General features: G+C 42.6%; 1 protein-coding gene across 2 annotated transcripts in view; it reads right to left on the bottom strand.

Moving 5' to 3' along the window:
• Positions 1 to 933: 933 nt before the first annotated feature.
• Positions 934 to 13,497, bottom strand: part of ercc5 (excision repair cross-complementation group 5) — a 29,334-nt gene continuing 16,770 nt past the window's right edge. Inside the window, exons 12-15 of one of the 2 annotated variants that reach the window (XM_088333733.1) lie at positions 11,237 to 11,381; positions 4,834 to 5,034; positions 4,677 to 4,761; positions 934 to 1,889 (exon numbers count right to left, since the gene is read on the bottom strand). In XM_088333733.1, the coding sequence (XP_088189859.1) occupies positions 1,380 to 1,889; positions 4,677 to 4,761; positions 4,834 to 5,034; positions 11,237 to 11,381 (941 nt within the window). In that variant the 3' untranslated portion in view covers positions 934 to 1,379. The remainder of the gene's footprint in view (positions 1,890 to 4,676; positions 4,762 to 4,833; positions 5,035 to 11,236; positions 11,382 to 13,497) is intronic. The other variant, XM_088333734.1, reaches the window with a different exon arrangement.

Genomic DNA, 13,497 nt, shown 5'->3' with positions numbered 1-13,497 from the left:
GCACTTATGATCAACATTTCAGAGCCCTCCACGGTTTCTAAATGGTAGAAATCGCAAAAGAACAGGGTGTTCAAATACTTATTTTCTTCACTGTATGAGGTTTAAATGATACCAATTGAAGTATTTCAGGGATCTACTGTAAACAAAAAGTAAAAAAAGAAAAATCCAATTTAAAAACATCCAAGCACTGTAGACCACAGGGATAAGACATTGATCCATTCTGAGGTGGGATTCACGAAGTGAGACTGCTGTACAGCGGGGGATAGAATCTTGTGGTAATGCATAGCTAATGCCTATCGAAACCAATACAACCAGATAAAAACGTGAAAATAACAAAATACTGTCGCTGCAAAGAGGCGCTGATAAAAATCTTAATCCAAATAGTTAACCTAAACTTGGGTCTAGTCTAGTTTTGTGTATAAAAAAGCTGCACCACACACCCGTTTTTATGATTCAGATACATAGTATCAGGGATCTATGGGGGAAAATCCAATGAATAAACTCAAATATATATATACACACTTTTAATTCGCGTTTGGCAATGTGTCAGAAATATATCGGGATTTTTTTTTAGGAATCAAAATTGCTATCCTAATTTTATCACATTTCTTAAAGATTTGTTTTATTAAAAGGAAATGTGTCTACTTTCCGGATGGAACATAGTTTAATAGGACAATTTTCTAACAAAATTGTTACTATTTAACAATTAAAATTAATGTAAAGACATTAGCATTAGCGGCTGCGTCCACAATGTTAAAAATAGCATTCATAATGTCTGTGTAGCTGCTAAATTATTTAGAATGGACTGCTAAAATGATGATGGTGGCTGAAAAAAAATAGCCACCAAAGCAATGCCGTTTGCTAATGAAGCTAGCAGACTTATTAGCGTTATTAGGCACTAGAAATGAGGCCAGGGATTGCAGGAATTGGGTGAACCCTGAGATAATCCATTGTGGGTATCGTTATAACGCTTGCCCCTACATTCAAATCTTCTATCAAATTGGTTTGTTGACCGAATAAAAAAACAACAATTGCCATTAACGGTTACAGACGTCAAAGCTCAATTTTTCATTTAAGTAGATCGGCAGAGAACAAGTCAAGAGTCTTAATGGTGTTTCATTTTCATACATTTATTAAAAAAGGTATCTCCTAATGTCCTTGATAGGCAAGTTAGATGCCTTGCATAGCTGCCCCTGAGTGTGTGTGTAAATGGGTAAGTGTGAAGCACATTGTAAAGCACTTTGGGAGGTCTTCAGTGACTTGAAAAGCGCTACATAAATGCAAGACCATTAACCATTTCATATTATATTCTAAGTTCAGGGTCAACTACATAGTAACTAGGGTGTAGTATTTAAATATTTTGTCTTCAAAACGAATTTTCAAACTTTCTTGACCCGTCCTCGTCCTCTCCTGTTTTTATGTCCACGACCTCTCATGGATCCCTTGAACACCGACTGAGCCGTAACCATAGCAACTTTACCATCATGCTCTTCGTCGTCCTCACTAGAGCTGCTATTGCTGCTCATATTGTTTTGTTTTGTGTGTTGAGGTCCAAAGTCTGAAGATTTAATTGATTTAGAAGCTTGGCTAGCGCAGTTCACATCATTGCGGGACGTATCTAGAGGTTTTCCCGTTGCCTCTGAACCCAAAAACCCGCCGTATCCCAAAGATTTGTCCTGTTGGGTCATTTTTCGATTTTCATCTTTCTTTTGGTCATCCGCCGTCTTCTCTTTTTTGGATTTGGTGGGTGACTGCATCTCCTCGTCAGACTCCTCGTTTCCGTTTTCTTTCCTTTTCATACATGTGACGGCACGGCGGAGACGTTGACTTCGAATGGCTTGCTTTTCCTGTTGCTCCATGCGGAAAAATGAGTCGATTCGCATCTGAGTCTACCGAAAAAAAAAAAAAGGTCAAAATGGTCACCCTAAAGCCTCCGGTTTCCATCCATTCCTCCATTATCCGCACCGCTTATCCTCAGTAGGGTAGCGGGGGTGCTGGAGCCCATCCCATCTATCTTCAGGCAGTGGGCAGGGGACACCCTGAACTGGTTACCCACCAGTCACAGGGCACACAGAGACAGACAACTCACTTAGTCATTCACACCTAGGGACAATTTGGACCGGCTAATTAACCTGACATGCATGGTTTTTAATGAAATGTGGGAGGACACCTGGGTGCCCGGACGAAACCCACGCAGACACGGGGAGAACATGCAAACTCTGCACATGAAGGCTGGTAGCCGGATTTGATCCCATGACCTCAGAACTGTGCTGCGGACGTGCTAACCACTCAACCGCGGTGCCGCCCTCAGCTGTTTCCTTCTAAAGTAATAGTGTGTACAGACGTTGCCCAACTTACGACCATTCGACTAACGAAAAATGGTAGATACGAACATTTTTTTCCATACCGGGAAAAATATAAATGTACTGGGAAAATATAAAGCCGGGGTAGCTCACCAAAGTCGTCTTGCAGCCATCACATTCAATAATAATACGCAACCATGGTCCTCTTACATCCGTGAATGTAGTAAATCCAACCGAGTAGAATATTTACACTCCAAAACACGCAATAATACCAACAAATCCGCAGAGAAGTATCTGCATCAATGGACGTTGCCCCATAATTCCTGTTTACAAATACAGTCAAGTAAAAATATTTTCTCCACGCCGTCGAGCAACCAAACATGGGATTCGCATCTTTTTTGGCCAATTGCAGGTTTTGTTTTGCCGCGCTTTAGCCTATGCGAGCCTGTAAATGCCAAAAAGGACCCGCCTTCTTTACCCCTGAATAACTTTATCCAAGAGTGACCGATTCAAATGATGATTGACAAATTGGTTAGGAAATGAAATGCCGGTATAATATATAAAGTATTCACAGCGCTTCACTTTTTCCACATTTTGTTATGTTACAGCCTCATTCCAAATTGTATTAATTTAATCTCTCATCTAAAAATTCTACACAAAATACAATGTGAAAAAGTTTTTTTTTTTTTTTAACTTTTTTTGAATTTATTAAAAATAGAAAACTAAGAAATCACATTTACAAAAGTATTCACAGTCTTTGCCATGAAGCTCAAAATTGAGCTCAGGTGCATCTTTTTTCCACTGATCATCCTTGAGATCTTTCTACAGCTTAATTGGAGTCCACCTGCAGTAAATTCAGTTGATCGGACATGATTTGGAAAGGCACACACCTGTCTATATAAGGTCCCACAGTTGAGTGTGCATGTCAGAGCACAAACACCAGGCATGAAGTCAAAAGAACTGTCTGTAGACCTGCGAGACAGGATTGTCTTGAGGCACAAATCTGGGGAAAGATACAGAAAAATTTCTGCTGCTTTGAAGGTCCCAATGAGCACAGTGGCCTCCATTATTCGTAAATGGAAGACATTTGGAACCACCAGGACTCTTCCTAGAGCTGGCCGGCCTTCTAAACTGAGCGATCGGGGAAGAAGGGCCTTAGTCAGGGAGGTGACCAAGAACCCGATGGTCACTCTCTCAGAGCTCCAGCGTTCCTCTGTGGAGAGAGGAGAGCCTTCCAGAAGGACAACCATCTCTGCAGCAATCCACCAATCAGGCCTGTATGGTAGAGTGGCCAGACGAAAGCCACTCCTTAGTAAAAGGAACATGGAAGCCCGTTTGGAATTTGCCAAAAAGCACCTGAATGACTCTCAGACCATGAGAAACAAAAATCTCTGGTCCGATGGGACAAAGTTTGAACTCTTTGGTGTGAATGCCAGGCGCCATGTTTGGAGGAAACCAGGCACCGCTCATCACGAGGCCAATACCATCCCTACAGTGAAGCATGGTGGTGGCAGCATCATGCTGTGGGGATGTTTTTCAGCAGCAGGAACTGGCAGACTAGTCAGGATAGAAGGAAAAATGAATGCAGCAATATATAGAGATATCCTGGATGAAAACCTGCTCCAGACCGCTCTTGATCTCAGGCTGGGGCGAAGGTTCATTTTTCAGCAGGACAACAACCCAAAGCACACAGCCAAGATCTCAAAAGATTGGCTTCAGAACCACTCCGTGAATGTCCTGGAGTGGCCCAGCCAGAGTCCAGACTTGAATCCGATCGAACATCTCTGGAGAGATCTGAAAATGGCTGTGCACAAACGTCTCCCATCCAACCTGATTGAGCTTGAGACTTATTGCAAAGAAGAATGGGCAAAACTGCCTAAATATAGGTGTGCTAAACTTGTGGGATCATATTAAAAAAGACTTGAGGCTGTATTTGCTGCCAAAGGTGGATCAACAAAGTATTAAGCAAAGGCTGTGAATACTTATGTAAATGTGATTTCTTGGTTTTCTATTTTTCATAAATTCAAAAAAAGTAAAAAAAAAAAAAAACGTTTTCACATTGTCATAATGGAGTATTTTGTGTAGAATTTTGAGATAAGAGATTAAATTAATACAATTTGGAATGAGGCTGTAACATAACAAAATGTGGAAAAAGTGAAGCGTTGTGAATACTTTCCGGATGCACTGTATATGTATATATATCCCAGCATAAACTGCTGCCTGAGTTGCGAGACCTTGTGATTCAATATTGATCCATATATAAGGCGCACTTATAAAGCGCGTGGTCAGCTTTTGAAAAAAAATTATAGTCGTGAAAATACGGTATGTGTTGTACGAGGGGCAACTGATCCCAAAATCTGTGTAAAAACACACCTGCTGTGTGTTGAGTTGTTTAATCACAGGCTGAAGGGTCTCCGTTGTTTTTTTACAAGCCCAACCGAAGCGACTTTGACAGAACGTCGAGAACAAGTTAAAGAATATGCTCACTTTTGGGACATTTTTACACTTTACCATGACAAAAAAAGGATATTCTTTGATCATATCCAGCTGAGGACGTCCCCAGCTGAAGGAACTGTCCGACTCGTCCACAGCAGGCTGCAGATAAGCCTGAGCCACGGCAGGGTTCGGGAAACCTGGCTGGAGTTTCAGCCCTCTCAGCTTTTTTTTCACTTTGGTGTCCCGGGGGTCCGAAGTTAAACGCTTTTTCTCTTGAGCTTCGGACCACCACGTCCTGCAAAATGTCCAGACATCATCGGGGTCAGATACCAAGTGAGTACAGTAGACCTCCGGGATACGGCGTTCCAGTCCTACAACGTTTTCACTTCATCATGTGCAATTCATGTTTTTTCCCCCAGCTCTTTTTTACTGCATTTTTCCTTCGATACATCAACAACAGATTATTTAGTGTACCCGGGAACATATTAAATTCAAACTGACTGCTATTGGTCGACATCATAAAAAAATATATTAATATGCCGTTGGCTAAACTATTTCCCACAATGCCTTTCTTTTCAATCAGTTCAAAATGTTGACTCCTACGTAAAGACAAGTCAGTAATACATCACTTTATTTTTTGCTCTGTATTGATTTACTATACGTCCCAAGACTTGAAGTGACGCTAAAGTGAGAAGCAAAAATCTTATAACTATGGAAACAATGCTTGAATTATCCAAAATAATGAAGAAAGCGCACAAATAAATACCCTGGCCAGGTTGCATTAGCTTAACCAATCAACAAATGGGCCTATTCTAAGAAATAAGGATAAATATAACAGTCTTTATTGTCATTGATAACAATGTAGTGAACATTGTTGACTACAGGATTAGGGACTCCAGGATAGACATGTTATAAAGACTTAAAAGGAATAAAAAGAAGAAAAAGAATGTGGGGATAAATGGGCACAAATATTTACAAGAGGGTGCTTGGAGACTGGTTGAAAAGAAAACTAAGGGCATGACAATCCACGCAAGTGAACTTTTTAATTTGAATCTGCCCTCTCCTTCCCCTCTGCATCCACCAGCTACTCCACTGGTGCAGGTTAAGTTACGTCACACCAAAGGCAATTACAGTTTCATGTTTTCTTTACAAGTATATTAACAATATTTTTTTAATAATATGCACATATATTACTCATAAGTAGTACTTACACTGCCGTGAAAATGGATTCGCCCACCTCCTGATTTCTGTGTATTTTGCATATTTATCACTCACAAATGTTTCTGCTCATCAAACCAATTTTAATATGACAGAGACAACTTAAGAAGATACAGTTTTGAAATGTTTATTACATTTATTAAAGCACAAAAATGTATTTGGCCCCATGTGAAAAAGTAATTTCCCCCTGAACCTGATAGCGAGTTGGGCCACATTTGGAAGCGATAACAGCAATCAAACATTTACAATAATAGGTAATGAGTCTTTTACAACGCTGTGGAGATATTTTGGCCCACTCTTCTTTGCAAAATTTGTTTCAAATCTTCCATATTGGAGGGTTTTCTAGCATGAACTACTTGTTTAAGGTCATGCTACAGTATCTCAGTTGGATTCAAATCTGGACTTTGACCTGGCCACTCAAGAACATTAATTTTTATATTTTTGAGCCATTCAGATGTGGACTTGCTGGTGGGTTTCGGATCGTTGTCCTTCTGCATGATCCAAGAGCACTTGATTTTGAGAGCACAAACTGATGGCCAGACATTCTCCTTCAGGATCTTCTGGTAAACACCACAATTTATAATTCCATCAACCACAGCAAGTTGTCCTGGTCCTGAAGGCAGCAAAGCAACCTGTGACCATCACACTGCCACTGTTATAGTTGTCAAATGCTGTGCTATTTTAAAGCCAGGGTGTAATGGGCTGCACACATTCCAAAAATGTATTTTTCTTAATTCATATGTCCACAAAATGTTTCTCCAAAAGTCTTGAGGCTAATCAAGATGCTTTTGGGGCAAATGTGAGACGACTGTGCTTTTTGTGACAGCAGTGGTTTTTGCCTGGGAACGCTCCCATGGATGCCAATTTTGGCCAGTGTCTTTCTATAGTGGATCCTGAACACTGAACTTTACTGAGGCCAGCGATGCCTGCAGTTCCTTAAAGGTTTTTCGAGGTTCTTTTGTAACCTCCTGGATGAGCAGTCACCGCACTGTTGAAATAATCTTAGTTGGTCGACCACTCCTGGTAAAGTTTGCCTCAGTTTCTAGTTTTCTCCAGTTGTGGATAATGGCTCTGACAGTGGTTCACTGGAGTACCACGGCCTTAGAAATGGCTTTGTGACATTTTTTGGACTGATAGATTTCACTTTTTTGTTATTTCTTCTTGGATTTCTTTGTATCGTAGCAAGTCAATTGTGTTCTTGGGATTTTGTAGCCGACTTCACGATGTCTAACAGGTTCAATTTAAGAGATTTCTTGATTCAACACAGGCAGTGGCAATCAATTTTGGGTGTGGCCTATGGAATTGAACTCAGCTCTTCCAAAACTGTGGTAGGTCACAGTTACTTTTTGATTTAACAAAGGGGCGCAATTACTTTTCCACATATGGCCAGATAGGCCGAGATTTTTTCGTGCCTTAATAAATGGAATCAACATTTCAAAACTGCATTTTGTCGGATTGTCTGTGATATTTAAATTGGTTTGATGATTTGAAACTTTTGTGAGTGACGAACAATGTTCCCTGTAATTTTCCACGGGTCTGAGAGTTCACACAAAGTCGGTGAGCAACGCTTGAAGCAACAGTGAGCAACAGCAATCCCAAGTGTGGCAACTAAGTCATTATCAAACATGTCCAAAACTTGACATCAAGTTACATTTTGCTGAGTTACCAGCAATGCAAAATTATTTTTTTCTTTTGAATGAATTGACTCATGTACTATTGCAAAGGTTGTACGGCCTACAAACGTCGTTTGTTCTTACAATTCTTTCACACGATATCCATTTCTTTTTATTTCCTGATATATTTTATCGCATAATATTAACATTTTTGGGGGCTTATAATAGAATAGAATAGAATAGAATATACCTTTATTGTCATTGTTACAAAATGGGTTAACATATTGTGACAACGAAATTGGGCATGACACTCCAGTTTTACACATTCACAATGAGGTATGAGCCAAGAAGATAAAGGAACAGAGAAGATAAGGTTATAAAACAAGGGGGATAAGGCTATAGTTATAATTTACATGGTATTTACACAAGAAATGTCGGCATGTGGGATGTTACATACAGTGTTGTCGTGATACCGTTGGTATCGTAAGGGTTGTGCAATATTGCATTTGGTGCAAAGTCATCATAGTGCAACAAATAGTCAGCATATGCATTGGTGCAAACATAGACAACATAGTGCAGAAAAAAGGAAATGGTCAGACATTGTGCAAGGTGAGCAGTAAACGTAGTGCAGTCGACATGTGCAAGAACATAGACATTAGTACCATTATATACGTATGAGGTAGTGTTGGCACAAGTTTTCAGGTTTTTTGTGCTGTGTCTGTTTTGAGCAGTGGACAAACATAGTGCAGACAGCATGTACGTGAGTACCATTTTACATTCGTGTGAGGTAGTTTTTTGCAACAGTTTTCAGTTTTTTTGTGCGGTGTCTGTTTAAGGTGGTAATGGCTGTGGGGAAGAAGCTGTCTCTGAGTCTGTTTGTTTTTGCTTTGTGTGACCTGTAGCGCTTGCCGGAAGGCAGCAGGTCGAAGAGGTGGTGGCCGGGGTGAGAAAAGTCCATGATGATGTTTTCTGCTCTGCTGAGGTAGCGAGAGCAGGCAATGTCCTCCAGACTGGGCAGAGAGCAGCCGACGATTCTCTGGGCTGTTTTGATGATCCTCTGGAGCTTTTTCCTGTCTGCTGCTGTGCACCCAGCATACCACACCGTGATGCAGTATGTTAGGATGCTCTCCACTGTGGCTTTGTAGAAGGACACCTGCAGCTGCTGTTTTAGGTTATTTTTCCTGAGCAATCTCAGGAAGTGCAGTCGCTGCTGGGCCTTCCCTACCACCGCTCTGGTGTTTGCAGACCAGGAGAGGTCGTCGGATATGTGCACACCCAGAAATTTGAAAGAGTGGACTCTCTCTACACAGTCTCCTTTTATGGTGAGTGGTGCTGGATTCCTGCCATTCCTTCTGAAATCCAGAATCAGTTCTTTTGTTTTTGTGGTGTTCAATATGAGGTGGTTTTCCGAACACCACGTTGAAAGTGACTCCACCTCATCCCTGTATGCCGCCTCGTCCCCTTCAGAGATGAGGCCGATCAAGGTGGTATCGTCAGCGAACTTAATTATAGTGTTTGTGGGGTGGGTCGGTGAGCAGTCGGAGCTGTAGAGGGTGAAAAGCAGGGGGCTCAGTGCACAACCTTGGGGGGAGCCAGTGTTCAGTGTTAGGGTGGGAGAGACGTGGGTACCGAGTTTCACCGACTGTGGGCGGTTGGAGAGGAAGTCCATTATCCAGTGGCAGATGGAGGGAGAGAGTCCTAGGTGTGCAAGTTTCTCCACCAGGATCTCCGGGATAATGGTGTTGAAGGCTGAGCTGAAGTCCAGAAAGAGCATTCTGACGTAGCTCCCCCGGTGGTCCAGGTGTTTCAGCACGGTGTGAAGTGCTGTGTTTATGGCGTCGTCAGTGGAGCGGTTTGCCCTGTAGGCAAACTGGTGGGGGTCCAGTGTGAGTGGCAGGGAGTTTTTGATGTGCCGGGACACTAACCTCTCGAAGCACTTCATGACCACAGGCGTAAGAGCTACAGGCCTGTAGTCGTTGAGGCTTTCCACTGCTGACTTTTTGGGGATGGGAATGATGGTGGAGGTTTTGAGGCAAGGTGGGACGGTCGCCTGTGACAGGGACCGGTTGAAGATGGTGGTGAAGACCCCAGCCAGCGGATTGGAACAGTCCCTGAGTACCCTCCCTGGTACTCCATCCGGGCCAGTTGCCTTCCTGGGGTTTATGGTATTCAGCGCACGCCTAACTTCGTGCTCCTGAAATGTGAGAGAGTTGCTGCTGGTTGTTGGTAGGTGTGATGTGGCTGTTTGTGGCCTACCAGCTTCAAAGCGAGCGAAGAACTGATTAAGGTCCTCAGCTAGTGAAGCCTCAGCCTCAACAGCTGCCAGGTTGTGGCCTCTGAAGTTGGTGATGTGTTGGAGGCCCTGCCACATCCTCCTCGGGTCATTTCCAGCGAAGAGGTGCTCGATCCTCCTTGTGTAGGCTGCTTTTGCTTCCTTGATGCCTCTCTTCAGGTCAGCCCTGGCCACCCCGTAAAGAGCCTTGTCTCCAGACCTGAAGGCGGTGTTGCGGTGTTTGAGGAGGGTGCGCACCTCGCTGGACATCCAGGGTTTTTGATTTGGGTAGTTTTTGATTTTTTTATATACTGTGACTTCATCCGTGCAGTAACGGATGTAGGATAAAACCGTGTCAGTGAATTTCTGGAGGTCATGGTGTTCAAATACCTCCCAGCAAGTTTGATCAAAACAGTCCTGCAGCTTGGAGAGGGCTAGTGGAAGTACAATGTTGGCAACAAGATTCACTTGATATAATTGGAAATTATTTGAATGCAACACAAACTTTTTCTTCTTTTTTCCGTGTTTTTTTTCCTCTTTTTTTAAAATTCCTTTAAAAAAAATCTCATTGTGTTTATTTTTTCTGAGGTGTTACTTTTTTCTTTTTGTTCTCTATTTACTTTTTTCCTACATTTCTTTCTTTTCTTTTTTTCCTGGCTTTTTTCTAAATTTTTCCTTTTTTTTTCTCTTCCTTTTGTTTCTTTTTCTTCTCGGCTTTTCACTACTTTTTCATTTTGGTATTCTTTTCTTTTTTGTTCTATTCCCCCCTTCCTTTAAGTCATTTTGTGCATAATTTTACATAATATTTGGTCATTTTGGGATTAAAGAAGCAAAAACATCCCGAAGAGCCGTTTAGAACCCAAAAGAGCCGGTTCCTTTAAGTGAGCCGAGCCGAAGAAGCCGGTTCCCCGACAAACTCTACTAACTTTACTCAACTTCGTTCTCCTTCGACTCGACTTCAAAATACTGCATTTAGGACACAACGTCAGGGGAACCCGTGTATTTTTACCTTCATGCACTGTAACTTTGACTTGAGTCGCTTCTTAATTAGTAATTTTGAGCCCTCATTTTTGTGCGCTGGCTCGATTTTCTTGTGCGCTGAGAATGTGCGAGCAGTGCGCAATTGCGCACGCGTGCAGCTTAGAGGGAACACTGGTAACGAATATGCTAAAAACACAGAATTCTGGAAGGGAGCAAATACTTTTTACGGCACTGTAGTATGGTACATAATACGGTTATTTTCATGTTTTTATCTAGTGTACCAGGGGTATGGAGGCATTCCCTAATTGCCCTAGGTTTCTATCCCCCGCTATACACCAATTTCACTCTGCAATCTCCATCTCAGAACAGATTTATGTCTTGTCTCGGAAGTCTGTTTTCAAGGTGAAACACACCTGAGCTGCGTGAGGGGCTCCAGTCCAGTACCCGGGAATTCATTCAGGATTTCCATGCCGGTCACGTAGCCCACCCCGGGAACGCCCTCGGTGTAGTCGCTTCCGAGCAGGTACGCCAGATTTATCAGTTTGGTCCTGTCCAAACCTGCGATGGGAGGACAGCAGATCAAAAATAGGGACGGGACGTGATGTATACGTTACAGCTGCAGGGCCAAACATCAACACTTGTTTGTGATATGCGACTTGCTATGAAATCGGATTAGCAGTTGGAGGCGTCCTTTTCGAGCTTGTCAACACCATTTTGATTTGTTCTTCTACATTATATGTATCTATATACAGTATGTGGTTACTACGTACAGAAGCTTGATGAAGCTAGATTCTTTTGCCCTTTTATACTGACGAGAGAGCATTTAAGAGACATCAATAATTAGAGGAAGTAAAAATTAAAAAACTACACAAATACAATTGTAAACAGTAAAGTAAAACAGTTATATTTGTTTATTTTTGCACATTTACAATAATATTGTGTGATTTGACTCATCTTTGAGGGACCGTGTGTCTCATTTAGTGTCTCTTAGTGGTAAAAACAACCTTATTCATTAAAAAAAATAATACTGATTTTAGATGATACCAACATGAATTTGAAAAATATTCATCAGTAAAGAATTAAGCATTCATCTTATATAATCAATCCATGAGCCTCAACTACGGTAGCTGACATTTTTGTATGCCATCTTGCTGCTACGCTTACCCAAAAACCTTAAAGAGGATGAGCAAATGAAAAAGGATAATTGCATTTAATGACATTGAGTCTCCGCAAATCATATTTTTCTTACTCGTTTTTAGTTATGGCCCAGAATTTTGAAAGTGCCATAACAGACAAACACAAAACCAATAAAAACAATGCCTTGAGCTGTAAAAAAAAAAAAAAAAATCAAAGCTACATGTAAACCCAAATTACAAGGGGGATTCATGAATAAGTTAGTCATTTAATATTTAATACTGAGTGGAATTCCGGAGTTCAGAAGGTAATGAGTTCCAGAGCTGGGGGGCAGAACAGCTGAAAGCTCTGCTCCCCATGGAGCTGAGAAGGGCAGCAGGTATGGTGAGAGATAGAGGGGGGAGGAAGATCTGAGGGTGCTGGATGCCGTGGCAATATGAAGAAGGTTGGAGAGGGAGGGTGGGGTAAGGTAATGGATGGCCTTACAGGTGTACAGAAGGATTTTGTAAGTGATTCTTTGGTTGATCGGGAGCCAGTGGAGTTGTTGACAGGAGTGATGTTGTAGAGAGAGCAGGTTTTGGTGAAAATGTAGGCAGCAGAGTTCTGGACTAGCTGTAGTTTACAAAAGGACTTAAACGTTATGCCGTAGAGGAGGGAATGCAATAGTCAAGGTGGGAGGCGACAAGGCCATGGACAAGGATGGCGGTGTTAAAGGGGTGTGAGGGAGGGGCGAAAATTGTTAATGGAGTGCAGGTAAAAGTAAGCAACAGGTGTTGTTATTGATATGAGAGTGTACTGTCGAGGGTGTGTTTCCAGAGTGCAATGGTTAGCACATTCGTCTATTACGCGAAAGGTCCAGACCGGTTCGAAAACGGGTGGAAACATATGTTGGCCTGGAGAGGGATGGGCGCCACCAGGCTGTACTTGCCCAAGACACACCATAGGTAATGGTGACCCTACAACCCTAGTGGTTAAGGGATCCACACACCCACCCACCAATGTCCGGATGACACCCAGACTCTTGACCTGAGGGCCTAGAGAGGGATGTGCGGCACCAGACTGTACTTGCCCAAGACACACCATAGGAAATGGTGCCCTTCCGGCCTGTGTGGTTAGGAGATCCAACCAGCAACCCAGCCCAACTATAAAGTTCACACGTTTTTGTGGAGCAGTGGTTAGCACATCCGCCTAACACGCGAAAGGTCCCCGGTTCGAGACAGGGTGGAAACATATGTTGGCCTGGAAAGGGATGGGTGCCACTAATCTGTACTTGCCCAAGACACACCATAGGAAATGGTGGCCCTACCACCCTAGTGGTGAAGGGATCCGCACACCCACCCACCAATGTCAGGATGACACCCAGACTCTTGACCCGAGGGCCAGGAGAGGGATGGGCACCACCAGGCTGTAGACACACCACAGGAAATGGTGCCCCTCCGGCCTAGGTGGTTAGAAAATCCAACCAGCAACCCAACCCAACTATTCAGTTCACATGTTTCCGTGGAGCAGTTGTTAGCACATTCGGCTATCACGCGAAAGG

This window comes from Urocampus carinirostris, chromosome 4 (assembly GCF_059441175.1).
Source record: "Urocampus carinirostris isolate Australia breed hairy pipefish chromosome 4, RoL_Ucar_1.0, whole genome shotgun sequence".
Classification (NCBI taxonomy): domain Eukaryota; kingdom Metazoa; phylum Chordata; class Actinopteri; order Syngnathiformes; family Syngnathidae; genus Urocampus; species Urocampus carinirostris.
The sequence above is the reverse complement of the archived record's forward strand: the minus strand, read 5'-3'. Positions and strand labels throughout refer to the sequence as shown.